Here is a 26,755-nt window from a genome sequence, read left to right on the forward strand (position 1 = left end):
AACGATTGGTGAGTCATTTATTTATTATATTTATGTAATTATACAAAAATATTGATATCCCTCTCTTTTTATTTGTTAACATTTATTATAATTGCTCAGGATCACGTTTTGGCAATTATATTTTTATCTACATTATGAATTTTTACAAATAAATAAAAAATTTAAATTTTACGTAAATTACATGTACAATTTATTGCTTTTAAATCATAAAATTAATTCTAAAATTTTAGAAATATAGATTATTTAGAAATGTAGATTACATTAATATATATACATAGAAAAAATGTTTAATGTATAAAAAAGTAATTAAAAATTAGAATTCTGAAGATGAAAATTTTTTAGAATATAATATTCAATATAATTTTAATGTAAGTGAATATCTTTTTACACTTAATTATCTTAATAAATTTAATTATTTAATGCTTTTTATCAAAATACGGTTTTTGATGCATAGTTTGTTGATACAGTTTGATGCACAGTTTGTTGAATGAACAAACCTCATTAATAAATTGCCATAGAGAATTGTGAGGAGGATATCCCGACGTTTTTTGTAGAATGCTTACCGTTTTTTATTTAATTTGCGAATATAACACGATATCAAAGAACGGTGTCAAAAAAGAATAAATGTAACTAAAATAAAATAAACGTAGTTAATTTTGTGAAATATATATTTAATTTTGAAATAGGTGGAAACATTAATATTAAAAAGTAAAAATATTGAAAAGTAAATTGGTAAACGTCTACAAAAAATGTCCAGAATATCGCATTTATACTTTTTGCTGCAATTGATTATAATAATTATAATATTAATATAAGACTAAGAGGGAAATAAAAAAATGGGAAAATAGGAAATAAGAAAAATGAGAAAACCAGAAGAAAAAATATGAAAAAATTCGACTGTATTATAAAAAGTCGTCGTTACAATATTTGATCTTATCGTCGTCATTCAATTAATTTCGGAACTCGCTAGTTTGGCGCGACAAAGCAAACATAATCGACGCGTATCGCAACTGTTGACTGTGCGCACGTATGGTGATAAATTTTAGCGCGTGTTCCCTCTTGTAAGTACTTTCCGGGGCGTGTTTAACAAGGATACAAGCGAATCGTGGTGGGCCCGATAACAGGCAAGCGTAGTACATTAAGTTTCGAAACAAGTGCGATCGTAAAAGTTGCTAACTTTGAGCCAGTTTCTACGCAAAGTCTAGTGGTGCTTGGGTGGTAGCGATGAAACCGGTCTTAAATATGAATCATAAAAGACGCATAAAGATAATTATATGCTAATAGAGCGAGCGTATGCGCCGCGTCGTCCGCGACGGCTCAACCGTCTCCCGTTATTACCTATGTATCTGCTTTATGATGAATACTCGCCTGGTATACTCGCATAGTCGCGACGCGATATAACATCGACATTGGCCAATTTCGTGCGATCAATTTTGCTGGTGCTTGTGTGAAATATATATATCGCTTAACTATAAGATCACTCGTTCTTCATGGCCGCCGTCCGCTGATGCTTGTCACGTTTAGCAATTATTTACAGTCACATTGCCATTATCTCCGTGGTTCGACGGTGAGGAGACTTGAACGCCCGGAACATAAAATGGGGGGGGGGGGGGGGGGAAGGAGTACAATTTTATTGTATCGTGTTTCATAGAATGACTCTTTTACAAGCACTAAAAATCATTCTGTTGTATTCCTTTCTTGTGCCAATTTTTTAAAATTTTATCACATAAACATAAATATCACGATTAAATCTAACCGAAACTGATTTCTTAATATCTTATACATTCTTAAAAGGATTCTTGTAATCTTATTAGATATTCGAAGGCTTCTTTTTCTTTTCTCCCGTTCACAGTATGCATTTTTCTTTGAGTTTTTGATAAGGAACAGGCAGCGAGGAACTAATATACAGAGGCAATTTTTACGATGTAATATCGTAGACGTTCTGTACGTCATAATAATGCTCCGCCCCGCTTGTAATACTTTAGAGAAGCATGGCACGATCTCTTTGAAGCTTGCAAAACTTTAAATCTTTAAACAGTGTACGCGAACTCATTAAAAGTTCTTTTCCAGAAAGGATAAAATGGGATGTATTGACGAAGTTGGTTTAGAAATATATTGAGTTTTGCGAACATCGGGTGCTAGTTTGCGGTCAATTCTCTTTATTCACCGATGCAAGTAAAATAGGAGTTTGACAGACAAAACCGAGAGATAATCCGTGGAGAAAAAAATTCTTCGTTAAAATCGCGATTATAATCTCCCTTAAATTAACTCAAAAATATCAAGATTATATATGAAAACAATGAAATTTTAATAGTGAATGCGTTTAGCCGGTTTCGAGATTTCTCGCTAGTAAAATACACTCTCTGCGCCGCTAAAAACTTTCTAAATTAAATATCAAAACGCGTTTTACTCGCCGCACAGTCAGGTAAAACTTTTCCCCCCAGGAAGGCGGAAACGGTCGAAGCATGCGGAAGTGCGCCCTCGAAACTTTTAAAAACGTCCAATGGAAATAGAGCAGCTTTTTAGGAAGGTACCCTCGACTGGCCGATGTTGATAAGTGGGCATGTGAACCGGTTAAATTTATTATTCGGAGTAAAATCGACGCTACTTTGCGGCCTCACGAGGCCATCAGTGCCAAGAAGCACAGCGGCGCGTAGCAAGGAAAATAAGATGAATGTCGAGACTGTAGCGGATAGCTTTTCACAGATCGTGAATCGGGAACGGTGAGAGAATCTCCTTGACCGTTTGCTAGCTCTCAGAGTCGATCGTCCCCAAGAGCTTTTACGGGTTTTGACGAGAGAGCGCCGTCACGATGTGTAAACCATGAGCCCCTTCGACAATTCTTCGAATCTCATCCTCTCCCGAGAGAGAAACGGGCCGAAGGCGGGAACGGGATTCGAACGAAAGGCGAATCCCTTTTACGAGTTCGGATACATACGCCGAAAGCTCGGTGGAACAAAAGCGACGACGTTCGGTGCTCCCCGAGAGCCTCCGCGCGCCGCTGCAGTCTCATTGCAGAATCACGAGTTCCGCGGCAAGCAGCGAGACGTTTTCCGATTTTTCGAAAACCGCTCACGAGAGCGACTTTTGTCCCCCGTGTATTGCCACTTCGCCCATATCGTCTCTAATGTAAAGCATTGTAATCTAAATATGGATAAGGCGCAACGCGGATTTTATTGCGATATCAGGGTAAATATGTAATATACATATATACATCGGCTGCACACAATTCGGCGTCATTGGCGCATTCGAAATCCTCGTTGCTGCAGAGATAGGAAATTTGAAAATTTCAAGTCGGAAAGCCATCTCAAATTTGCAGACATAAAATGTAAGAAAAGAGTGCATTTCTTCGATATTTTGGCGAAACTTTTTTCAAAATTTACTGCTAATAATACATATTAAATAAAAAATTGTAATTATAATGCTGAAAATATAGAACCAAATTATTCCGATAAACATATAAATATGAATGTAATTTATCAACACATTTCCGATAGCTTCACGTGTGGAAGACCTTGACACGTCGGTCAAGGTGGCCCACCGATACTCGTAACACTCTCCGTGAAATATCCCAATGCCATTCCCCTGTTCCCGGCCCTGTTCGCTCGTCCTAACTACCTTTCGAGGGTGCTCACACGACCGCCGAGTACTTTCACGTATGGAGTACACAACGTGCGCGCGGCAGATCGATTCGCTATTGGAGCTCAACATTCCAAACAATTTCCGACTGAACGGGTTTGAATTTTGGTCGAGTCATTATTGCTTTTGGCCGTCGAGAGACAATTTCCATCGGAAAAGGTTTCGCGTCCTTCAACCGCTCCCGCCAGCAGGTGGCTCGCGATCGGATGATACAAAGGTGAGGTAGAACAGGACGATACAGGACGGACAAGACAAATTTGACGCGCGAGTCGTTTGGTGAAGGTATGTAAGAGATAATTGATGACGTTACGGTTCATTGCTGACCTCTCTGTTACCTGACGCAGACAAATATTGACAGCTTCCGATCACAGAGCGGTGAGCGGTATCCTTTGTACGCGCCCCACGCACCGATGCTTGATGTCTGTTCGGTTTTCCTATCGAACCGCTGAGCTCGTGGGTAAATCAATGTCCGCGCTCGACGTGTATGTCGACTTCCCTAAATTAAAGCATCCCGGCGTGCTCGTATAAAGCCGCTTGTAGACCGTACACGTGAATTTATTCCCCTTCTCTATATATTCGACTTTTTCATACAAAAGACACATCTTCGTTCGTTGCTTCTTTTACGGCCGACAGAGAGAGAGAGAGAAAGAGAGAGAGAGTTTTTACGTTTCCGCAATTGAGATTTAAAAGCGCTCGGCGAATTTGGATCGACAGATTGCTGGAACATCCGCTCCAAAAAAATCGACGAGATTGCAAAAGTTAACGGGGGGAAGGAATCGACATAGTGGCTGAATTTACGTCGACAAAGCATACATGGAGAAACCGCGAAATTAAACAATCGCGACAATGGTACAATTTTCAGATGCGGGTATACCGACGCGCGATAGACGGCATCAAAGAGACCACGCAGTGATTTCGGAACGCGATGTAAGTTGCTTCCGCTGCGATCAAAGAGCTTTGGCTCCTCTCCCCTTGAGGAGGAATGAGAACCCGGCGAACATAGTTCCGGGAAACATAGTTTCACGAAGGTCTGTGTCTGCATTGTTCATCTTCGATTAGTCAATAGAATCGTTCGCGTATTGAGTTTACAATAGAATCATAGAACGCACTTGTCGTGCAAATTCGCACTATCGAACAAAAATAGTTTCCGATAATCGATAAGTAAGAAAATATTCAATAGCAAAAGATTTCAGGGAGTATAGGAAGATAATAAATGAAAGCGATTTGTGGGTGTGTATAAGAAATTGCGTCTAATACTTATTAAAATCTTTGTACGATTAAATTAAATATAAATTACATTTATGTATATATATCTCTCTTTTTGAATTCTACTATAAATTGTGAGCTCCAAGTTGTCCATATCAGTATTGGCCGAATTGTACTAGATTTATGCGTTCATCGTGAGTCGGCACTGTCGGCCCGACAGATGTACGCAGATACGGGTTGAAATGTCGAGATTGTTGTCATCCAGCTGAACCAATCTTGGTGTACCTCTTCGATTAAATTAAACCTACGCATTTTTTTATATTTCTATGTCAGTCGTTCGCTCGTCCACTCGATACATCCTTACAGACCCCGGTGTACGATTGCGCAGGCAGCAGCTGTTTTTGAAAAGGAACGCTCCTGCAAATCGGTTCGTAACAAGTTCCGCAAAATTCAATTAGGCGATCTACGTGGCCCGCGGCGAATCATCTGCTTGTTTCTGACGAAGTCCGGGATGTTAATGTTCTTCTGATCGGCGTAAACGTTCGATCTAGAAGTTGCCGCTCCCCACCGACGCCGGCGCTCATGTTGTGCTGATAGCGGCAGTTCAGAAAGTTCGCGACGGCGGCCGGGCCTTTCAGGCGAACTCCTTCATCTCGGATTCGAGCTTGTTGATCACCCATTCTAACCCTTGTCGACCCTTAAACGGAAAAAAAATATTACATGCATATGCGAAAATCTGAAAATGCGCTATAAAACGCGGTCGCGAAAATGCAGCCTGGGTTGTCATTCGCAAACTTTTATGGAGCGCGCAAACGCGTCACCGTTTTATGAAGCACTTTTTATGACACGTCTTTGACACCGTTCGCCGAAGTCTAGCATGCGATAGAAATTTTTTTTTTAACAGAGTTTGCATTTCTCTTAAAATTTTGCGCGTTCTCTTTTATTTTTTTTTACGATCGTAAAAAGGAACAAATTTTAGTTTAAAAAATGTGAAGATTACTAAAATTGCAAATAAAATTTATTCACAGAATAAAAATGGTAGCATTAATATTCATATTATTCGGAACTTTTTGAAAAATTGCATATGCAGTAAAATATCTAAGTAAAATAAAATTATTTACTTTGCTCGCATTGAAGGAGATTTTTGAAGCTAAAAGGTCCTCCATATAGTTAGTGAGTGGTACCCCTCGGACAGTTACTACCGCTTCCTGCGTGAGTAGTGTCTTGCCGGGATCATCCGGATGGGGCGTGTATCTGACAGCTTCATCCACAGCGATATAATTGCCAAAGGTTAACTGTAAAAAGCAAAAATAACCGATCGGGTCAGTGCAAATGTTGCAAAATATTTTACGCGGAATAAAAGTAGAATATCCGTGTTTTTATTTGTCGAACGTACATAAAGCCAATCTGCACGAATATCGCGCACATCATTGAAATAATAGTCGTAAATTTTATAGTTTTGATAAGATATATGTATAATTTGCGCCATATAGTCTGTTTATCTTCATAAAAAGTGCTTTGCCTAGCATATTATATGTCACGGTATACACGTGTCATGAAGCTTTCAAGATTTCTCACGATTAGGCTCGCGCGCAGAGTTTCGATCGTTCATATCGACCATTGTTGTATAACCCGTGGGGTTAGCAACCCTCGAGCTAGATGGGCAGCCAGAATTATCGAGATGGAACATTTCCACGAAAGTGACGTAGACCTTTTGAATAATCGATGCTACGAAACGAGCTTGCAAACGAGTCAGCAGTGACTCCCGTCACGGAATAAAATAGATATCCGTGGCTTCCGCTGCGATGTACTTATTTTTTTTTCCATTTTGGTTATATCATTTGATATAAAGCTTCGCGAGTTGCTTTTAAAATTATTAACCTCTTCTCTCGAGTGAGTCGGCAAAATTTATTTACGGAGACCATCCACTGATATTTCGACGAAAATATTCATTACGTAAAATATATTTTAGTTGTCAAAATTGTATCAGTGGTAAGAATTAATTTTTCATTTTCCAACGTGGCCTTTTCCATTATAAATTATATATCCTCCATTATTATATTGCCTTACAAAACTCGAGGACATTGTAAACTCGAGCATGCGTCCCTTTTAAAACCACGCGATTCGATAGCGATATTTGCACGGCATTTTACAATATTCGTGCTTCAACGAAAACCACCGAGTTCACGAAAGGATCGCGATGATAATGCAACCCCGCGCGTCGAATGACCACGACATATCGCGATCTCACAATAGCGCATACACGCTACAAACCATGTAGCTATGCAGATGCAATGTATACAGTATGGTGCAACTAATTGAATACGTAGAAGAGCGTGGAGTATAACAAAACCAGAGAGTAACGCGCGATGGAAGACCATCTCGAATTCATTACAGCGCGCCAGTGCGTAAACACGCGACGCGAAAGCGACAAACAGCACTCCGCGGAGCGATGTGCAGCGCGCTTTTGTTGCATCGCGGCATGCCGTTGGTAGACGAAGCCCGTTAGAGTGCAGCATGCATCGCGCGTTGTCATCACGCGCACGGATTTCCTGCCGCGCGAGAGAAACAATCACGCGCGCTGCTTGCGCTGTGAAGGCGAAGCGGGGTGGAAATGCGAGAGGATTGAAAACCATAGTGTGGCAACCGGGGGGAAGGCCTCGAGCGAGTTACCCCAAGGCCTAAAGTTTAATCTATGTCGCTGTCATAGAATTTGTACTACCTGAAAACATATTTACTATCGGTACCGTCGCCATAGCCTTCGTCGCTGTAAATTTGTGGCGTAAAATCGGCCGTTCCGATTTCCGATTTCTCGTATGCGTAGCGCGGACGTGCCTTTAGGCACTATTCAATCCGAAAATTGCAACCGCGGTGTACATTGTTTACGAATTTCACTATCGCAGCACATATGGTCTCTATTTTAATACGGCAGCAGAGCTAAATCCTTCACAAACAACACGAATGTAAATATTCGAATAGTATGATTAATATAGACGAGGAATTGTAAGAAAAATAATTGTCATAAGTTTAATATAAAATGTTAATATAACGTCTAGTCTAAAATATAGGTCCCAAGGTCTATATCGTTTAAACGGTTTTATGCACAGTCTCATAACACGTGGACGCAAGTCCAGCAGAGAGCCATGTCATTATGAGCTCCGAGCGAGCCATCGCGGCGTAGCAACGCCGTGGGGTGGAACAATTGAATCGCAGGGGCGCAATACGTTTCACGAGGAAATTAACGCCCGCGGCACATTGTGGATCCGCGACCATCCCAGATATAGAACGTGCGCGGTATGATCCTCCATGTACTCTGCCATATTGGCAATCAGTGAAGCCGACTGTGTTGCATCGCGGCTGACTCGCTATCCGACTCGCTTCGCGGCACGATTTTCAAAGCACCGAGACCCACGAACGTGGAGAAAAAAAGAAAAATTAACACCGCGCCGCGAGCTGCGCTTCATGAAACCCACGGTTGGCAAGTTAGGAACAAAGACGTCTGTAAAATTCGAGGGAATAAAACGCCGCTAGTACAAACGATCGTTATCGTCCGTGTGACTTGGAAATTCTATCGATATCAGAAATTAAACAGGTGACTTGAGTCTGAGTCTTGCTCTGCGCGATCTCTAATATCGTAGCGGTCATTGCGAACAGCGAACGCTAGGAAGATAATTGCAAAACTTGTTGGATCGTTGAAAAGTAGTGGTATTATAATTATGAAATGTCGAGAAGTGTGTTCCATATCTACGATATTGCACGTTTAGAAAACTCGGAAATATGAAGGCAGGACAAAAGCGGTAACTGGCGAAAAATGAAAAGGGTATTAAATTTCGCTGCTCTCTCGAGTAATGTATTCCTCGAGAGAGTTTCCGGGTCTATTGCAAGTATGCTAAGTACACAGGTCATGGAACGAGAAGAAAGGAGAGGCTGGTAACAATTGAAGGGCTGTTACTGAAGTACACGACTGGTTATCTAAATAAGATACTGTTATTGTAGCTCTCGTTGTATCGCGCGCCGCAACGGCAAGCTCGCTAATACGAAATACTAGCGTTGTGTTGTTGTTGCTAGTATCGTGCTCTGTACTTAATTTTCCATCGCGGAGGGAGCATAACGTTCGCAAGTCGAGCACATTCTATTATTTTCCGACTAATAATATCCAATTTAAATATTTCGCCAGATTTCAATGTAACTGCTTTTCTTGACTAAATAAACGAAAATTGTTTCTCTTGGAAAATCGCGTAATCGTCAAATCATTGCTCGCGTGAAAATCCCTGTCAATGTAAACGCTAAATCGAGTGAAAATAGTTTATGAAAAATCAGATTTTCGAAAAAATATTTGATAACGTCAAATAGCTTAAAAAGTGCTGTACAAAGGATTCACGCGAGCGAAAAGGGTGAATATTTTGACGGCGAGAGAAAGATAAATGAAAAGAGATGTAATTGGCAAGACGAGAGGTTTCGTTGTCACATTTGTGCGAATGTAATCGCACTCCTGCTGAAGCGAACTTTTTAACCACGGCGCGAGAAACGCTACGTTTAATACCGTGCAGAATTACGACAATCCGATGTTATATCAAAGAGCAGTCGCTTCTCTTTCGGCTCTTGCACTCCAATCCAGCCTCTTACTCGAACAATAACCAACTGCGCGAAACAGAAATCGCTTTAGCTTGTGATTTTTGAAATGTTCCGACGAGTAACGTATGTAAATAGTTTTTTGCGCGGATTGAAAATTGTAAGCCTTTAAGCGCGCATTTACATGCCATAACTGCGAAATTTTTTCGTGAAAATAAACGGATAATAAAGTAACGTGTGATTGGAAAACGTTGCAAATATGTTCTCTCAATTTTGCATCGCGCATTTTTTTGCGAGGATTATCGTTTTTCGGAAAAAATTCGTATGTCAGATATATGCTAACAGCATACAGTCACATTGTTCCGCGCGCGCGAAACTCGGCAAACATCATGTTTAATCTCTAACGAATCTCCACGAAACAATCGCATTTCTCCACGTAAATTCTTTTTCCGCGGCGAATATACGGAGAAAGAGTTTACTCGCAATCCGCGCAACGTTCTCTTCGAACAATAAACGACATAATCCCTCTCGTCGTCGAATCTTATCAATGCCTTAGCGCGAGTCGCAATGCGTAACGCAACCGTCGTAAAAATGAAAAGAATTATGACGTCGCGAAAGCACCGGGACAGCGGAGAATTAATCGTATCAAGCGGACGAGATTTAATCGTATCAAGCAGACGATCGATCGTCCCGTCAGCTGCGAGTCTGTCGTTGACGCCGAAAGTAATTAATTTCGGCCTCTTTTTTTCGGTGCGACCGCGAAAAGCAAAGCATCGTTGCGCTGGCGGCGGACGCGGGCGACGTTACGCGATGCCGCGGATGCATCGGTTAATTGAAAATTTTTCTCGTCAGTCGCGCGTCGAAACCGATGTTTACCAATCGCACGGCCCTACTCTTGTGCCAAAATCTCTCGTTTGCTTTCCATTTAACGGCGGGCGTTGCAACTCGACCGCGCCCGATAACGCAATCAGCTAGGAAACGAGATATCTCGGACGACTTCTGAATAGGCATCTTAAAAGTGTGTTGGAGAGAGTTGTGTATTGTGAAAAATCGTATCGATTTGCAGGGAAATTTGTTGCACAGTGAGAGCATTTCGCACTTTATTTTATCAACTTGATAACGACTTTAAACGCAAGAATATTCCCAAGACAAGTGAAAATTTTATTTTCGTTTAAAAAGATTGCTGATATAGTCTGACTAGTCTATTAATAATTTAAAAATATTTTATTTACAAAGTCCTTTCGTACAATCATAAATTATATTTTATTATAGATAGAAACTGACCTGACTCACGTCGGTCTAAACTCAAATCATGTAAGATTTTAACAGTCGAACAGACTAAAATTTTAAACATCTTCATTTAAACTAAATCTTAATTCAACATCGAGGTCGCAAACATTTTTATTAATAAGATCTCACCAAAAATATTACGCTGTTATTCCTAAGGTAATTAATTCTAAATTAAAAATTAATGACTATTCTGTAAGTCATATTTTATTCAATTAACTTTCTATAATATTCAACGCATTATTATCATTTTCACGGTGTGTGTGTGTGGGAAATGTATAATAATCTTTCAAGTAAAAGTTCTCAATGCGTAGCGTACAGATCCACTTTCGCGTAGTAGGCAGATTGCGAAATGTTGACTTAAATTCTGCTAATTAAAACCGCGATGAATGAAGGAGGGCTTCTCTGATCATTGTAAGCATAGCACGCGTCTCCTCTACTTCCCGATCGAGAATTCCCACGATTCCGTTTCACCCTTTGGTATTACGAGCGGAGAATGGAAGACTGCAGAGCGTAGGCAGGGCCGTTGTGTGGAGTGGAGGCTCTCCTTCAGCGTGTACTCGCGAGTAATTAGCATCGCCGCATAATTGAGAGGACTTTGCGGATTTGGCTGCGCAGGCTGCATTGTTCGAGCTCGCAATTCGCCCATACCATCCGATGCCTCGAGAGGGTTTCGCGGCCGGAAGCCCAAATCTGCCGGGCGGCACACAGCTCTGGAAGCTGCATCGACCCTGATGCAGTTCGGACGCTTCGGACCGTTCTGCGAGCGGTAATCGCCGATTTCAGCGGATTTCGTCCTTGCTGACAAATCGGTATTAGATCGTGTAACTGAGAACTTCTAGCGGTTCGCTCTCGCATTCAACTGATAACGTGTATACCGCGCCGCGCGCTTTACTTGAATATCTTCCATATTCGCGATTATAATTAGAATAATTCGATAATTGTACGGAAGTATTCAAACTCGTTTTAATTTGTTTCGCACGAAACTTATCCCATTCCGTGACGTTATTCTCCAATAAAACTGAATAACCGCTAAAATGCCCAAATAAAATTAACCGACCGAGTGATTAAATGCACACCCCGCGAGACAAACGCGGTCGGCCATCCGTCACTCCGAAGCGACGCGCTTATAAAATCCCGCGATGTCGCCCCGGCGATTCGGAAGAAAATCGAGGTCCATCGTATCCAGATGATTTAAACACGCGTCACCGAAGGGTTAATACGCATCCGCTGCCCGCTGGTCGCGCACGGATCGGACTTGCCGGAAATCCCGCAAAAACAGAGACCCAGTAAATCAATCAAGCATGCCCGCGTGTAAGCAGGGATCGCAATACGTTGCCGGGCACGAGAAGGAAGCCGGAACGATATTTTAGCGGCAATGACTCGTGTGTATTTCCCGCTAACGACCCCTGCGCGCCGCGCCGCGCCGCCGCCTTCGTCGCCGCACGAATTTCCGTGCGCGAGCACCAGAACCGAGACGGGGACGAGATGGACGAAGAGGGGGGGAGGAAGGGTGGTCCGACGGCGGCGAAGGGGATGTACGACCGTTCGCCATCGAGGACGAGAATTAATAACGGACGCGCGCGTATCGGCGATGTATCCCTGGCTCGTACTCGCGGACTCCCCGCGGATTTGCGTGATGGAGGACCTCCGACCGGCGGGCGGAAACGGGATGAGGGGGGGACAACAACGGGGGATGGCAGGCCAGAGAGGGTGTCGCTCGATGCACGGGCGACTGAATTATTGTACGTGCGATCCTCTAAATCATAAAAACAACAAATTGCACGCGGCTCAACGCTATAGCGCCGTTGCCCTGCCGAGCCACGTGTCTCGCACACCTCGCGCGGACGCGTATACAACGCCGAGGGTATTTATACGGATGCGGAGCGGGCAGCGCCAGCACTTTTCGAACTGATTGAAATATAGAGTCGGTGGGCGGGCAACCGGCTTAATGAAAAATGGTAACTTCACCGCTTGCGGCGGAATGAGCTCACCGGTATTGTACAGACGCACGCGCGCAGCTGTGTGCCGATCCCCTTTAACAACCCGTCGTCCGTTGCGCGCTGTCGTCCGACGGGCCGTCGAAATGCCCCTTTGCTTTCGGCTCGTTTGTCTTTGTTCCGCGAAACCTAATTGATGCATGCCGGAATGCAACTCTGCTTTATCCCATTAGGCACTAACAGCGACGCTGTTTACTTTTCCACTCGGACTGCAACCGTGACGAGCCACGTTTGGCGCTTTGATCGTTGTGGCGCAACACCGATCGCCGCAATATCTACCGTGTATTTGAAATCGGCTAATATTACATTCGGTTGAGGATTAAGATCGATTGCAACTCGACTTTGAAATCTTTTTAAAACCGAACGAGAATACCGGTATAATAATACGAATGTTTGCGAGTAAAATATCAGCCAGCGCTCGACGTGCGAAAGCGCAACGAATTAAGCCGTGCCGTGGCGGTTCAAGATCTGCCCCATCTGCCGCGAGCAGTGCGAGAAAAGGATGAATGGGCTTAAACAAGCGTGCGCGCGATTAACGTTGTGCAAGCAGACACGTGCTACGCGCGCTTGTTCGTTCTATAATCTGATAATATCCGACCGGGGTAGCAGCGGGAAAATATTTCATTGTTTTTGCGCCAACGCTTATATTCACTACGAAACAATGACGCCCGCGAATTCCCGTGAGGCGTTGAGTGAAACCCCCATATCGCTGCAAATTAACAATACGCAATTTTATAGCAGCGCAATATTTGCGACGCCCAGACAGCGCAGTATTTTCATTAGCGCGAGTTTAAGCGGATCGACGCGTAAAGCATCTACCTATCGCCGGCGCCGTGTAACTCGCTGACGGAATAGCTTTTTTTTCTTCTTCCAACATCCTTGTATTTCGCGGTTTTGCACAATAGTGCAGCGGAAACGGTAACTTCTGCACATAATAATGCGTAGTTAAGATAATATTGCAAATTGGTTGCACGTGACGCGGTAATACCCGTCTATTTGCGTCACTTCAGCATTAACGCGGGAGGGACTTCAAATTCCGCTGACTTAATAGGATTTTTTTAAAGCAATCCGTTTGTAGCAATATCGGTTTGTTTACTCCGACAAACGAGATTTATTTGTCCATAAAACGATAACTCTGCATTAAGCTGTAAATAAAGAATTGTGGGACTGTTTCGTGCGAAATTACTTTTACCGAAGCTGCAACTCATTTTATATCCGTCTATTCGCTAATATCATTAAATTACAATTTATGTTACACCGTTGTTCTATTTTGTTAATTATTGTCGTTACAATTACGTTTTAATTACTGCAACACATTAACTAATACCAACTTGCAAAAGTAATTCTCGCGGGATAAATATTGAGTTACGACCGTTGCGGAAATTTCTCGTACTCAATGCGTCAATTCCGTTCTACACGAAACGGGAAGACAGGAAAGAAAATCACAATTGCTCGACAGGCATGCGTGCGGACCGTGATACGCCCACGTGGATTAATACCCAGTCGCGAAAGTAATCTCCCCGTGATAACGACTTGCGCGCGGAAATCCGTCAAATTGCGCGCGTGTATGCGGCAACTCAATTATTCCGGGACGTGACCGTGATCGTCTTAATAGCCGCGTGTACCGGGTATGATCCTCGCGGACGATATCCAGCTATCCTATTATGTTCTGCCCTGTAACGCGACGCACACATACCGCGCGTGTACTTAGGATCAATGACACGACGGCGTATCACGGTGCAACGTATGCGCAACACCGCAGTCCCGCAGCACAAGAGCTAAATTACTAAAAGATATTTCCTTCCCGGCCCTGTCCGGGGATTCCACCTGGGATTGGTTACACATCGACTGGACTCTATCGAGCTTACGTCGCACCGTCGACATCACACGCGTGCATGCGCATTAGGAAACACGTAAACGTCCCCGCAATTAAGGCCGGATTGTTCCATTCCAGTCCAAGCTCGTTCCTAGCGCGACAAGCGCGTTCTCATAGATTACAACGATCAGCGGTAGATACGGTCGCTTAAGGGATGACAGTACACTTCAAAAGGGTATGATAAGCGAGGCGAGAGTGTATTTAGCCGCATGAGTGCACCTATTCATGCTTGTAAAGATCAAGCGCCAATTAAATAGGAATTAATACTGCAGCGGATTTCCATTAATTAATTGAAGATTATTTCTCTTCTCTCAGAAGTCACAAGTTATTAACCTGTACAAATGATTATTGATCAATTAGTATGGAAATTATAGAAATAAATGTATTGTAGAAATAAATGCATTGTAAATGTAGTATGGAAATTATAGAAATAAATGTATTTAATTTAGCGGAATTCTTGTAACAAAAAGTAATAAATTTGTAATACGATCTCGCACAATGTAAAGCGATAAAAGCTTCGTAGGATCTCTTTCACACAATCGGTACTTTCCAGAGAAGTTCGCAGTAATGTTTATTTTAGCGTAAACTTAATCCCTCAAAGCGCGTTCTGTCGCACGCAACAAGAAGGAAACATGCAGGCAGATGAACAGCAGATACCAAGGAGTTTGGTCTTAATTGCGGAGACGTTTCTCGTCTCGCGGAATAGAATGGCACGAACGGGAAGGATGACGTCGACTCTTCCCTCGAGCGGAAGATGGAGTCGAAATACAGTGAAAGACGGTCTCATTCGGGGCATCAACTGCACGCTGCTCGTAGCGGTCCCCGGTGACGCAACGTGCACGCGCCAGGATTTCCCGTAAATCATTTTCCTTCCTCGTTTCGCAGTTGTTGGATACTTCTCGCACGGTGCGTGCGCGGTGCACTGCATTTCGCCGACGTGTCTCTTGCAAACCCGTAAACCCGTGAGACCGACCCATGTATATTATACGTGACGCATCGGCGTGAATAAAGGTGGCAAGATTGCACCCGTAAAACGATCGATGAGCGGATAAAGGCGAATTTATTGCGGCGGCACGACGTCTGCGGCGTTCGCCTACGGATTCGAAACGGAATCGATCATGTGCGACTGTATCCATGTTGTATACGGCTTTCCGCATTAATACTTTAGACGTTCCGCGATTTGTCTTTGCCCACCGTATCGGTTTACATACGCCACAATAAGGGTACACGCCACCGTTCGTCGCTTTTGTGCGATTTAATGTATCAGGTTTCACGTCCCGATGTACGTCCTGCTGGAGAAATAACACGATACGCCGATCCACTTTGTTACACAAATATGAGAAATCGCCAAACTATTTAGCCACTTTACGTATCCGCGCGGTCCGCCTTGAATTTCTTTCCGTACGATTGAGCGTCCGTTTAGAATTGATTCTCGTCATTAATCATCGATAAACATTTTCAACAACGAACTGCCGCTTAAGTAGCGCGCGTACAGCTAATGGAATTGCCACGCCGACCTTTGCAAGGCGATTTATTCCCGCTCTATTATCCTATTCAGTCATCCTTCAGCTATCCGCGCCGAGTAGATCGCTCAGCGAACACCGATTTTCCCGTACGTGAAAGCACTCGTACGAATTAGCCGGAACCGGAGCGTACGAGTGCGATCGGTCGGTACATAATGTACCTGCGCAAAATACATACGGAATCTCGATGGATAGAAAAGGTCGGCGTAACAGCTCCTCCGTAGATACGGCAAGGGGAAGGGCTCTTCCCTCCTCTTCCTCCTCCTTTTGCTTTAAGCCACCTGCGGATCGTTCATCATACCAGTAATGCATCTACCACCTCGCGTTTCTCTTGGTCTCTTTTCCGCCGGCGTAGCGGGGGAATGATCTTCGACGCGAACGGGAGAGCCGCGACCAATGCCGCCGTCCCCCTCTCCTTACTCCCCTCGGCATGCCATATCCCACCGCCGTTACCCTGACACCCCACCTGATATACCCCGCCGAGGAGCTCTCCCAGCTATGCAACCCCCGGTAATGCGCGCATCAATAACCTATCATATCCAACCTTCTGGATGCGGTGGTGGCGTGCATCAGCCCCCTCTCAACCCCTCTCGCTTTTCTCCCTCTCGTCTTGCCGCCAACACGTTCGCCCGCCGATCTCTCAGACGCGTCGATCTCTTCGAGCTTGCAGCTAGATACTTCTCCTGAGGGTCTTTACTATGCATACTCCTTGGAACGGATGTTATGTAAATCGGGGGCTCGAAAATCGTTTTCTGATAGCGGCTCGGAAAAAATCCGGCGATTTTACGCCGGCGCACCTCCATCCGAAACGTGTTGCACATGCACGACGACTAGGAGAACTGCGTGAAGATTGCAAATTTTTTTATTACAACCCGTGTGTTATTAGATATTAAACAATATTAAGTTTCCAAAGGAAACTTTTCTAGGCACGAACTCGATATAAAAAACTTTTACAGCAATTTGACAATATTGCTTGCTGAATAAAGCGAACTGAGAATTCATCTCAACAAACTTTACTATCCCACGTGGTTCGCGGAAGAGACAATATAATGAGAAAAACATTGCTATGTGATTTATTTTACCTCAATATAATATTCATGCTATTTTATTTTTAAATTCAATTACATAATATTTTTCCTTTCAATTTTTGCTTTCTAAAACTGAAAAAGAAAAACTCCGTAGAAGCAATAAAATTTAACTTTATCGTTTGTATGATAATGTAATATGTAGCACGGAAATTGTGCGGTAAATTCAGGCATCAACAATTCAATAGACGTCAAAACAATAAATCTAGTGGGTCTAAACCGTGACAAAATGGGGTTCGTTTTTCCATTTGAATTTTACCGACGAAATATGTAAAGAGAAACAGCGTTGCGGGAAGAAGGCTTTTATTACGCGTTAATGGAGCGACCGCTCGATTCTCCCTCCTTCTTTCCGGATGACACTCTATTAAAGTGCCATTTTGCAGCAGGGACTGCGACGCATTTGCAATTTCGTCATGGTCGAAAAATCGTCCAAAAATGCTCGCTTTGCCGTCGCAGAAACGAGAAACCGTACGCGATGCGGCCGTCGATGCGTTTCGATGCTTCCGTTGATATAACCGAGTACGTAACTCGTCGACTACGAGACGAACATTATTTTCGGGGATACGCATTTACGGCCGCAAAATTGCCAATTTTATCACTTACGCTCACTATAGTCAAAGCTAAAATTGAAAATGTTCAAACAAAAATAGTATCAAAATTGTCACCGTAATTATGCATTGGAAATAGAAGTGCTTTGAAATTCTCAATTTTGCATGTGTTTTTCGTACTAATATTACAATCGAAAATCATTTTATGGCAAAGTCAGAGACTCTGATATTGCCGAAAAATTTTAATATATAATGATATTACTGTACGAAAATCTAATTTTAAATCGCGATTAAATTAGCTACAGCGCACTCATTATCGCATACGCGAATACTTCTATAGGTAGAAAACGATCAAAGTTATCTCTGTTATAAAATTCAGTGAAAAACGTGCAAGTAGCACAGTTCTACGCGATTCTAATTGAGCGAAGCATACGCACTGATAGATATTTCGGAGATTCGTGATTTAACGGAATTCTGTACATATCGGAAACGCGATCGGAGATATTGAATTACGGTTAGAGATATCGTTTTTGTGATAGGCGCGAGAGTGCTCTCGTGTAACGCAACGCGTGTTCTCCGACGGGAATACCGGTGGTTTGTGCGAGGGAAAATTTTCCTCTTGACAAACGATGGATTCATTTTAATAATGTATGAAAAGCCCAAATCTATTTTTATGTCAATTGTGTGCGGTCGAGAAACCGGCTTTTATATCAGTTATAAGTAAAGTTAAGTGAAATAAATCGGCAAAATGATGATGCGCAGCTAGCGCAGCCGCTCCATAATGCGAAGAAATTCATCACAAACTGCACGATGCATCACGTTGCAAAATCGCCGGAAAATGCGACGGTTTCTCGGCCCGTTTTTTTTAGCAGAGAGCAGATGAAAAAAAAAACAAAATACTTACATTATGCGTCCTGAGGATCATTTGTCTATTCACAGGATCGACCTCGCTGCGCTCGCTGGCGTAACACAAGTTCGCGTAGCCGATTAACTGTAAAAAAAAGAAGAAACGTGCGCTCACATAATAAGCCCCGGCAAGTCTTGCTCGCGTAAAAAAAAAGTCCGCACAATTTAAATGTAGTTTCGGCGAGAACTGGCTGGCAAACTGCTAAAAACCGATTCGGCCACCGATAAAAATCTTGGAAGTGCTATAGACAAGCACTTCCGGTTCCAAACTTTCCGCATTGAATTCGACGATAAAGCCTTCCAAACTTCAATGGCATGTTTCAGTCTTCGAGAGCTACTTCGGGGCTCGATTTCACGACTTTTCATAGCGTGCGCAGCAGAGCGAAAAAAGAAGTGCGATAAAATTGCGGTAATTCGCGAATTATTTATCATAGCGTAGATACAATAGAACGGGTGAAATTAGTTTGGAATTGATGTATGACAGGAGTGGTTTATATACAACACTGTTTTCAATTCTATTACGTGTCATTCTGCGTGACCCAATAATCTATCAAGTGCAAACATCTCTCATTATAATAAATTATAATCAACCCCGCATTTCATTATGCCGCTGGCTATTATTGATTCATTACAAATAACATTAATAAGATATCATTTGCAGGAATTACAGTAGCATTCGCGCTCAATATCAGAAAGGATCGTTATCGAAATACACTATACACTATACACTCGTATCGGCGTTTATACAAAGCGATATTTACGCGAGTCCTGCGGAATACTATAAGCGGAAAGCGATAACCGACTATTAATTGGCTTTGCGTTAGAAGACAGCCGGTAATTAATTTTGCGAACCACCTAGAGCGACTGAATCATTCTGCTTTCATACCATAATTATGTATGAAAAGCATACAAATGCCCGGAATTTATGATGAAATTTGTTCCATCATTGTATGAAAAATATTTCAGTTTCCACAATCTTGATAACATTACAAACTGTACAAAGTTATCAATCATAACCGACACTTTTTCAAAAAAGACACTGAACTGAAAGAGATTATCACAAAATGATATCAAATAAAAATAAAAGTCATTCCGGTAGACAAAGCGGTCGATCAATCAATTTGATGTCATATGTCGAGGATTTTTGCACGTATTTACAATGTAGTTAAACGCAGCGGCAACTATGGATAATTATTACAACTAATCATTGGCGGTAAATAATTCGCAAGCGCAAACGTCTCGGCCTAAGTCGCTTATTTCGGCCGGGAAGAAATAGAAGAGCGTTTTCCATAAGTTTCCGCGGCGGCGCGATATTAATAACAAATTAGCATGAGTAATTAGGTAATTAGAAAGACGCTAATTGGGCCGACACGCTAAGTACACTTTAATTATTGTTCCGCGCCGATTAATTATGCATATTCTAATTAGCCGCTCGAATAAACCGGCCTGCTTATACGACGCTCGGCTGCCAATTCGAGCGTTTCGGGCGAACGGGCGCGATAAGCAAACTTTTCTCGCGCACTTTTTTTCCGGCGCGCGTTTCATTGTCGAGTGCATCCGCTAATTACTCGGAATAGCGCGCTGGCGGGCGCAGCAGCAGGATGTAGCGTTGAAAACGGCGAAAGCATCGTGGCTGAAAAGGTCCTTCGCACTTTTCCACCCGCTAAGTAATTCGGGGGAGCTACCTAAATACTGCAACTTCCAGCTTCTCACGGCAACATTTATATAGAGTGCTCGAGAAATATAACTACTACATCTGATCCTACCCGCTCGACACGTACTTGCACTACGTAAAATTTTTAACGAAATTCGATGGAAATTTTTAATTGAATTTTCCAGTATCCTAGAAATTCTTTTTAATCTCAACTTAAATATAACTTGAAAGTAAATTCTGTTTCGGTCTTTCTCGTTCAATATTCTTGTAATTTTATTATTTAGTGGACACATTAATTACAAAGATAACGAAAAGAATATCTGAAGATAAAATAACGTCATCGATCTCATCTTGATAAACTGAATGAAAGAATTTAGATTTTTTATATGAATCTTTATCCTCGGCCGATTATTGAACCATTATTTTATGTACTGTAGATCTATGAACACCCTATGTATGATACTGTAAGTCGAGCCATTGGAGCGAGTGACTGCACAACGAAACGGTCCGGCGAAATGGCCGAGGCTTATAGAAAATCCGACGAGAGAAAACGATCCGCCGGGCCGAGAGAGATTCGACGCCCCGGAATCTCCAGTATGCCGACGAAGGCATCGTAGGATAGCGAAGGATGGGAGTCCGAGAAAGCGGAGGCTGCTGGGTATTCCAGAAGGCCGGCGCGTCTGGCTGGACGATTGCCAAACGGCGTAACATTGAGCGTGCTCATTATGAAAGTTGATGCTAGTGCGGATGTTGTTTTGCAATTCCCCGGACCCCCGGCACCTTCTTTTTGCGCGCGTTTGTCGAAAGTTTCGAATTTCCGGGTCTCCGCGATGCCGCGGCACGCTGGCGGAGATTGCTAGGCTGGAGTGAGCGGCGTGAGGTTTTTGCGAATACACAACGGGTTGTACCGGAAAGAGGTGGATGATTCTGTTACTCTGGATTGATTTCTTGTTGCCCGCAGGAGATCAGTACAATATCAATTTTACGTGGAAACGGTCGAAAAAATCGCGCTAATAAAAAAAAAAGGTTTTGCATCGAGATGCAAAATCGCTCTACAAAAAAATCTGCAAGAACAATGATGTTGTTTTCCTAGGAAATTGTTACGTAACTGTCGCGTTAGCGTATGCAGAGTTATCGATTTATCGAAAGCGTAGAGACCGTTGTATTTTCAGCGGATAAAACAATGGATATAACAAGAGCTAGTTAATGTGCGAACTATACTTTCTATGCATTTTTTATAACAAGAAAATTTGAAAAACTGCGCTTTTCCGTAGAAAAAAATTTATGCGCAAAACACATTTGATGCAACCTAAAATAAGAACTTCAAAACCAAGTTATACATATATAAAATGGTTTTGGAAGAAAAATAACATTTGTTGGAAATTATCAAAGGTTTTACATTTCCGACTTAAAATACCGCCGCGTATCACGTGAACAGCTCTCGTTCACGCAAGAGTTCACTAACAAGTCAAACGTCAACCAACATTACATAATCGTAATAGCTTATCATAATTGATCACAATGTCTGCTGCTGCGTTTGAAACGAGTTTATTTCCTAATACTGCAAAAATTTCTAAGATTTATATTTGACGTCCGCGATTCAATTGAAATTAAAGTTATAAAGTTAATTTAAAATGATGCAAATATATCGAATATTGTCTACACGTGCGCAGATCTGAGATGTAAGAAATTTGAGCTATTTAAATCAAACAATATTAAAAAATGCTGAGTACATGCTGAATAACAATCACAAAAATTTATAATTTTCCATTTTAAGCAAGTTTTCTTTTGTCAAGTATATAATAGTAGTATAATTATGTGATTTTGAATGACAAATTAAAGAAACGAACTATACAAATTTCTGAATCATCGGCGCAATGTCGATAATTTATTGCAGCGTCATTGGCCGATAATACGGAATGTTTAAAAGTCTCGCAAAGGTCGTTCTGATAAATTTGCACGTGAATGGAATGGCTTTATCTGTGTTCCGCGAGAGCGCGTTGCAAAAATCGATATTAGTCCGTACCGAGAGCAGTGGATAAGTTCTCGCAAGGTTACCGTCGTTTCGATCCGCGCACCTCCAACCAGTAAAGTCGACTCGAGTGGTGACCTTGTATTAGACCTGCACCCACGTGGCTACGTACTCGGGAACGTGATAAAACATTCTTTACAGCAGCATCATACCGATGCATAGAGTAACTCTTTATCGTAAGAAGAAGTCAGTATAGGAAGATTCTTTATCATATTATGCTAGTAATCTCTCTTTATTAATCATTTTTACGATTAAATCTGAATAACTATTACTGAATAGATTATGATAAATTTCGACGTTACGTTAATCGTAAAATTATTCATTCAATTTAAGATATTTATTAAGATTATAATTAAATAAGTCGCGTAGGTATAAATATGCATGGTCGTTGCATGAATATTCATGAGACACACACACACACATACAACCATGTTAAAATCGAAATCAGCTGACTAATATCCTAGAAAAGAGTATATGGAAGAGGCACGCTAATCGCATTACCAGAATGAGATATTTGGCACAACATAAGCAGCCATATAAGATTGCATTTTACTATGCGAAACACTTATTCAACTGGCATCTGTACGAGCTATACATACATAAGACTAAAAGGTCACGTGTATAACAATACACTATCGCGTGTATAATATATCGATAAGTTACGAGATAATATTACCGAGATAGCACTAATTGTCTAAATGGTATGCTTAAGTAGTATTTGATAAGTAGCATGTTGTGTGATAGCTATGCACTTCCTGCTATTAGCTTCCTGCTGCCATCAGTGTGTCAGAATTGATACAACTGCAGTGATGTGTGTTTGGTATGTTACAAATAATATTAAAATGAATTAATAAGGTCGATTTTTAAATATACAAATCTTGTATCAACTTCGTAGAATTTGTAGGATATCAAAATTGATACGGTTATCTCAACACTGATAACACTTATCCCATAGTAATATGGCGGTACATGAAGAATTATTATAGAGCTTACCGCTTGCGTCCATTTAGGAAATCCCCATTGTGTAGAAACAACAAGTCTGTGTGTATGAAGAACACCTTCGACGACTTTTCTGTCGATGACGTCCGCTCCGATAACGGAGGGAACCATAGGGTTTGGATATTTTCTCCATGCAGCCTGTGCTACTGTCTCCCATGGATGACTGCAAGTAAATTTTTTAACGTTATTGTCTTAGAAAATCGCGTCACGATTCTTAGAGGTCATTAACGAACGAAGAATTATTTTCCGAGAGAAACGTGGACTTGTAGACGCAATAATAACTGACACACTGTATACACTTTCTCCCATTTACATTTCTAAAGTGTCAATAAACAATATCTTACAGAATTTCGCAAATTAATTTAAAAATGATATAAATATATGTTAGAGTTTGAAGCATCAAAGGTAACCTACTTTTCCTATTACACTATCAACGAGAAGTTGCTTCATTCATAAAAGTAACAGGTGTAAGGAGGTTATGTGGCACGCAGGATAACGGTGAAGGGCGATCCGTTTTTATATAAGAAAAAGTTCAACATTTAGAGGACGTGACGAATTTTACGCGAATGATTGCGTCAAGTAACCAAGCGTGATGTAGAGTATCCATAGAGTGTAGAGAGCATTATCCGGTTAGAAACACATTCCATACTTACTCAAAGGTATGTTCTGATGTCCAGATTTTCATAGCGTTATGAACAGAATGAGCGACACAGCATGTAGGATAGGCACTATAATTTAACGTACGACACGTGCGCGAAGCAAACCGTCGCTATTCTGAGCGTCGGTCGTACGTCTAATCGTCTTTACAGATGTGATGTAAGTGGAAAAGAGCGATAGCACGATCAGTGCCTTACGCCAAATAGCGTCAGCACGTCAGCTGTGAATCAGCCAATAGCCAACGCTTTACACACGTGTCTGACGTCATTAAGTCTGTTCTTTGTTCGCTACATCGACTGTAAACTTTCTCTTTCTCCTTTCTCTGATCTTAATTAAATATTGATCTCGTTTTAAATAGAGGGAAAGTTCCATGTGATACAGTCACAAAAAGTAAATTGATCTTGGTTAGGTATTGCTCTATGACGTTTCTATGACGTCTATTTACGTAATGTGTGATCAATGTGACAATAACGCGCCAACATTAAATGTATCGTGTGTTAAATTCCACGGCATTGACTTATAGCGCACTAAAGGTTATTAAATAGCTAATATTAACAGTTATATAACAATCGACATACTATTGAGAAGTCATTTAATTCAATTTTAGATTGAAGTGGAAATTGATAACAATTTTAATTTATTTTTTTTTAATTTTGTATATTAAAGGCTGAAGATTGAAAATTATAATGAAAAAGTTACAGCTATAAGTAGAACACGTGAAAGTATCTATCAAATATTATATAGTTTATTTTTTAATTATTTACAAGTTAGCTTTTTATTAAAAAAAGTTTGAACACAATAATTCTGTAGGTAAACAGGTCTCGCTATAATTTTCGTTGCTTACTAGATTACTAGTGTCTGTAAGAAAACGGTAATAATTTATTACAAAATTCAAAGTTAACAATAATTATGTAACTAATAGAAAAAATGTTACCAAATTCGCTCTGCACCTTTGTTGAATTGCATCTCATGTGTAATGGCACAGCAGGTTGAGGACCTTTGTGTTCCAAAATAACTTTCTCTGTTCTTTTTAACGCATTATACACTGATCGAGATTTTGGTGCTTTTGCCAAATAAACCGCGCATTGTCCCAAGAGTACGTCACATTCTGGCATACCAATCATTTGACATCCATGCATTGTGTGAACAGCTACACCTAAAGTTTTAAAATAATTTATTCACGTTCACATAATGAAAATTGAATCTTTTCTTTTACCTAAGGCATCTGGATCTGCTAGACCGATGTCTTCGCTAGATATCCTAACTAGGCGCCTCGCAATATTTACTGGATCTTCTTTAGCTGCCATAATTCTGGCCATCCAATATAGAGATGCATTTGCTTTACCCGCTCTTATAGATTTATGAAGCGCAGAATATATGTGGTGGCTTTGATTGGTTTCTTTTTCAGAAAGCATATGTGTTTTTATCAAATTTTCTTTGATATCATTCATAGTTATAATGTTATTACTGTATGACGTTTTTAATCTGTTTGATGTTTTTGCAAGCACTGATAACTCTAAAGTATTTAGAGCTACACGTGCATCGCCATCACATGCTTCTGCTAGCCACTGTATTGTCTTATCATCAATATTAAATTTAAAGTTTGATATTGAGCCATTCATATACTCTATTGCCTTATGAAGAATCTCTATTATATCACATTGTGATAATTTATTCAATACAAACACACGACAGCGGCTTAATAAAGCTGGGTTCAAACTATAAGACGGATTTTCTGTGGTACATCCAATTAAAGTAAAAGTTCCTGTCTCCACATGTGGCAAAAATATATCTTGTTGAAGCTTGTTGAAACAATGAATTTCATCCATAAAGACAATTGTCTTGCATCCAAATTTAGATTTATCCTTTGCAGCAGTAACAGCATCCTTTACATTTTTTACACCAGAACTGGCAGCCGATAAGTTTACAATGTGCATATTGTCACCTGTTATTTCCTTGCTTAAACATGCTATTACATTTGTTAAGGAGGTCTGGAATATAAATTAGATAGTTAGTACCAAAAATATAAAAGTGAAGAACGCAATGAATAACATTAATATTACCTTTCCACAACCAGGTGGGCCCCAGAATATCATACTGGGAATCTCTCCTTTTTCTAATAAATGGCTCAAAACAGTTCCTCCACCAACAACTTGTTTTTGTCCTACATAAGCTGCAATATTTGTTGGTCTCATTTTTTCAACAAGTGAAACGTTTTCTTTATCTGATGCTTCTGAGGATTGCACTTTTGGATATTTTATAAAATTATTTTCAGATATGTTTTCCATGTTGTTTGGCATTTGAGTAACATGTACTTTAAATTTTTTAATTTGATTGTTTATCATAAAATCCTCTTGAAAAGGGAATGATCTTTTAGTTTTCTTTTCCATGTAATTCTTTATCCTCCTGGTTATGTTCGTTTTTAGACACTGTAATATGTTTCCAAATGAATTAAAAATAGAAAATTAATCATTTCGTATATTGATATTAACATATATCGTTCTTTTAATGCAGATCAAGTCACATTATGACATTATCACATTATGACCACTACATTCATTGATTGTGAGATACACTGTCGTTCATAATCAAATTATAGCACGATCAAAACAAACGACAAAGTGCTGCCATCTATAAAAAGAGCCATGTGTCAGATGCACATTATCGTCAACCTCCAAATATTGATAGACATCATGTAATACGCATACATTTATCACATCGCGTAGCAGCAGAGTAATCAACGGAAAAATTATCCACGATTGTAAGTTCGT

General features: G+C 41.0%; 3 protein-coding genes across 6 annotated transcripts in view; 1 reads left to right on the plus strand and 2 right to left on the minus strand.

Annotated features, from left to right (window-relative positions):
* Positions 1 to 4,862: 4,862 nt before the first annotated feature.
* On the minus strand, positions 4,863 to 24,237 carry slmo (PRELI domain containing slowmo). Of its 2 annotated transcripts, XM_012374358.2 has the most exons (5): positions 23,981 to 24,228; positions 23,322 to 23,490; positions 18,641 to 18,727; positions 5,967 to 6,140; positions 4,863 to 5,542 (listed from the first exon to the last, which is right to left on the minus strand). In XM_012374358.2, exons 1-5 carry the CDS (start codon positions 24,010 to 24,012, stop codon positions 5,480 to 5,482), a joined length of 525 nt encoding a protein of 174 aa, XP_012229781.1. In that variant the 5' UTR covers positions 24,013 to 24,228; the 3' UTR covers positions 4,863 to 5,479. The 2 variants fall into 2 exon arrangements, with proteins under 2 accessions (XP_012229781.1, XP_067207976.1); XM_067351875.1 differs by lacking the exon at positions 18,641 to 18,727 and having other exon boundaries at positions 23,981 to 24,237.
* Positions 24,238 to 24,707: 470 nt separating this feature from the next.
* LOC105676458 (ATPase WRNIP1-like) lies at positions 24,708 to 26,555 on the minus strand. 2 transcript variants are annotated; one of them, XM_012374357.2, is made up of 4 exons: positions 26,048 to 26,555; positions 25,201 to 25,975; positions 24,935 to 25,140; positions 24,708 to 24,842 (listed from the first exon to the last, which is right to left on the minus strand). In XM_012374357.2, exons 1-4 carry the CDS (start codon positions 26,372 to 26,374, stop codon positions 24,828 to 24,830), a joined length of 1,323 nt encoding a protein of 440 aa, XP_012229780.1. In that variant the 5' UTR covers positions 26,375 to 26,555; the 3' UTR covers positions 24,708 to 24,827. The 2 variants fall into 2 exon arrangements, with proteins under 2 accessions (XP_012229780.1, XP_012229778.1); XM_012374355.2 differs by having other exon boundaries at positions 24,919 to 25,140; positions 26,048 to 26,552.
* A 32-nt stretch (positions 26,556 to 26,587) lies between these two features.
* LOC105676460 (uncharacterized) overlaps positions 26,588 to 26,755 on the plus strand; it is a 99,534-nt gene continuing 99,366 nt past the window's right edge. Inside the window, exon 1 of one of the 2 annotated variants that reach the window (XM_067351873.1) lies at positions 26,588 to 26,745. The gene's annotated coding sequence lies outside the window, so the exon portion shown is untranslated. The remainder of the gene's footprint in view (positions 26,746 to 26,755) is intronic. The other variant, XM_012374353.2, reaches the window with a different exon arrangement.

Source organism: Linepithema humile, chromosome 3 (assembly GCF_040581485.1).
Source record: "Linepithema humile isolate Giens D197 chromosome 3, Lhum_UNIL_v1.0, whole genome shotgun sequence".
NCBI lineage: Eukaryota > Metazoa > Arthropoda > Insecta > Hymenoptera > Formicidae > Linepithema > Linepithema humile.

What these genes read in the sequence shown, in the direction of transcription:
- LOC105676458 (XM_012374355.2), bottom strand. Translation starts at nt 26,374, where the DNA reads ATGGAAAAGAAAACTAAAAGATCATTCCCTTTTCAAGAGGATTTTATG. An exon ending in AGCAGATCCAGATGCCTTAG is followed by an intron (nt 25,141 to 25,200) that starts GTAAAAGAAAAG and finishes TTAAAACTTTAG; the next exon opens with GTGTAGCTGTTCACACAATG. An exon ending in AAAGGTGCAGAGCGAATTTG is followed by an intron (nt 24,843 to 24,918) that starts GTAACATTTTTT and finishes GTTTTCTTACAG; the next exon opens with ACACTAGTAATCTAGTAAGC.
- slmo (XM_012374358.2), bottom strand. Translation starts at nt 24,012, where the DNA reads ATGAAAATCTGGACATCAGAACATACCTTTGA. An exon ending in ACATCAGAACATACCTTTGA is followed by an intron (nt 23,491 to 23,980) that starts GTAAGTATGGAA and finishes ATTTACTTGCAG; the next exon opens with TCATCCATGGGAGACAGTAG. An exon ending in TGATCCTCAGGACGCATAAT is followed by an intron (nt 6,141 to 18,640) that starts GTAAGTATTTTG and finishes TGCTTTTTACAG; the next exon opens with TTAACCTTTGGCAATTATAT.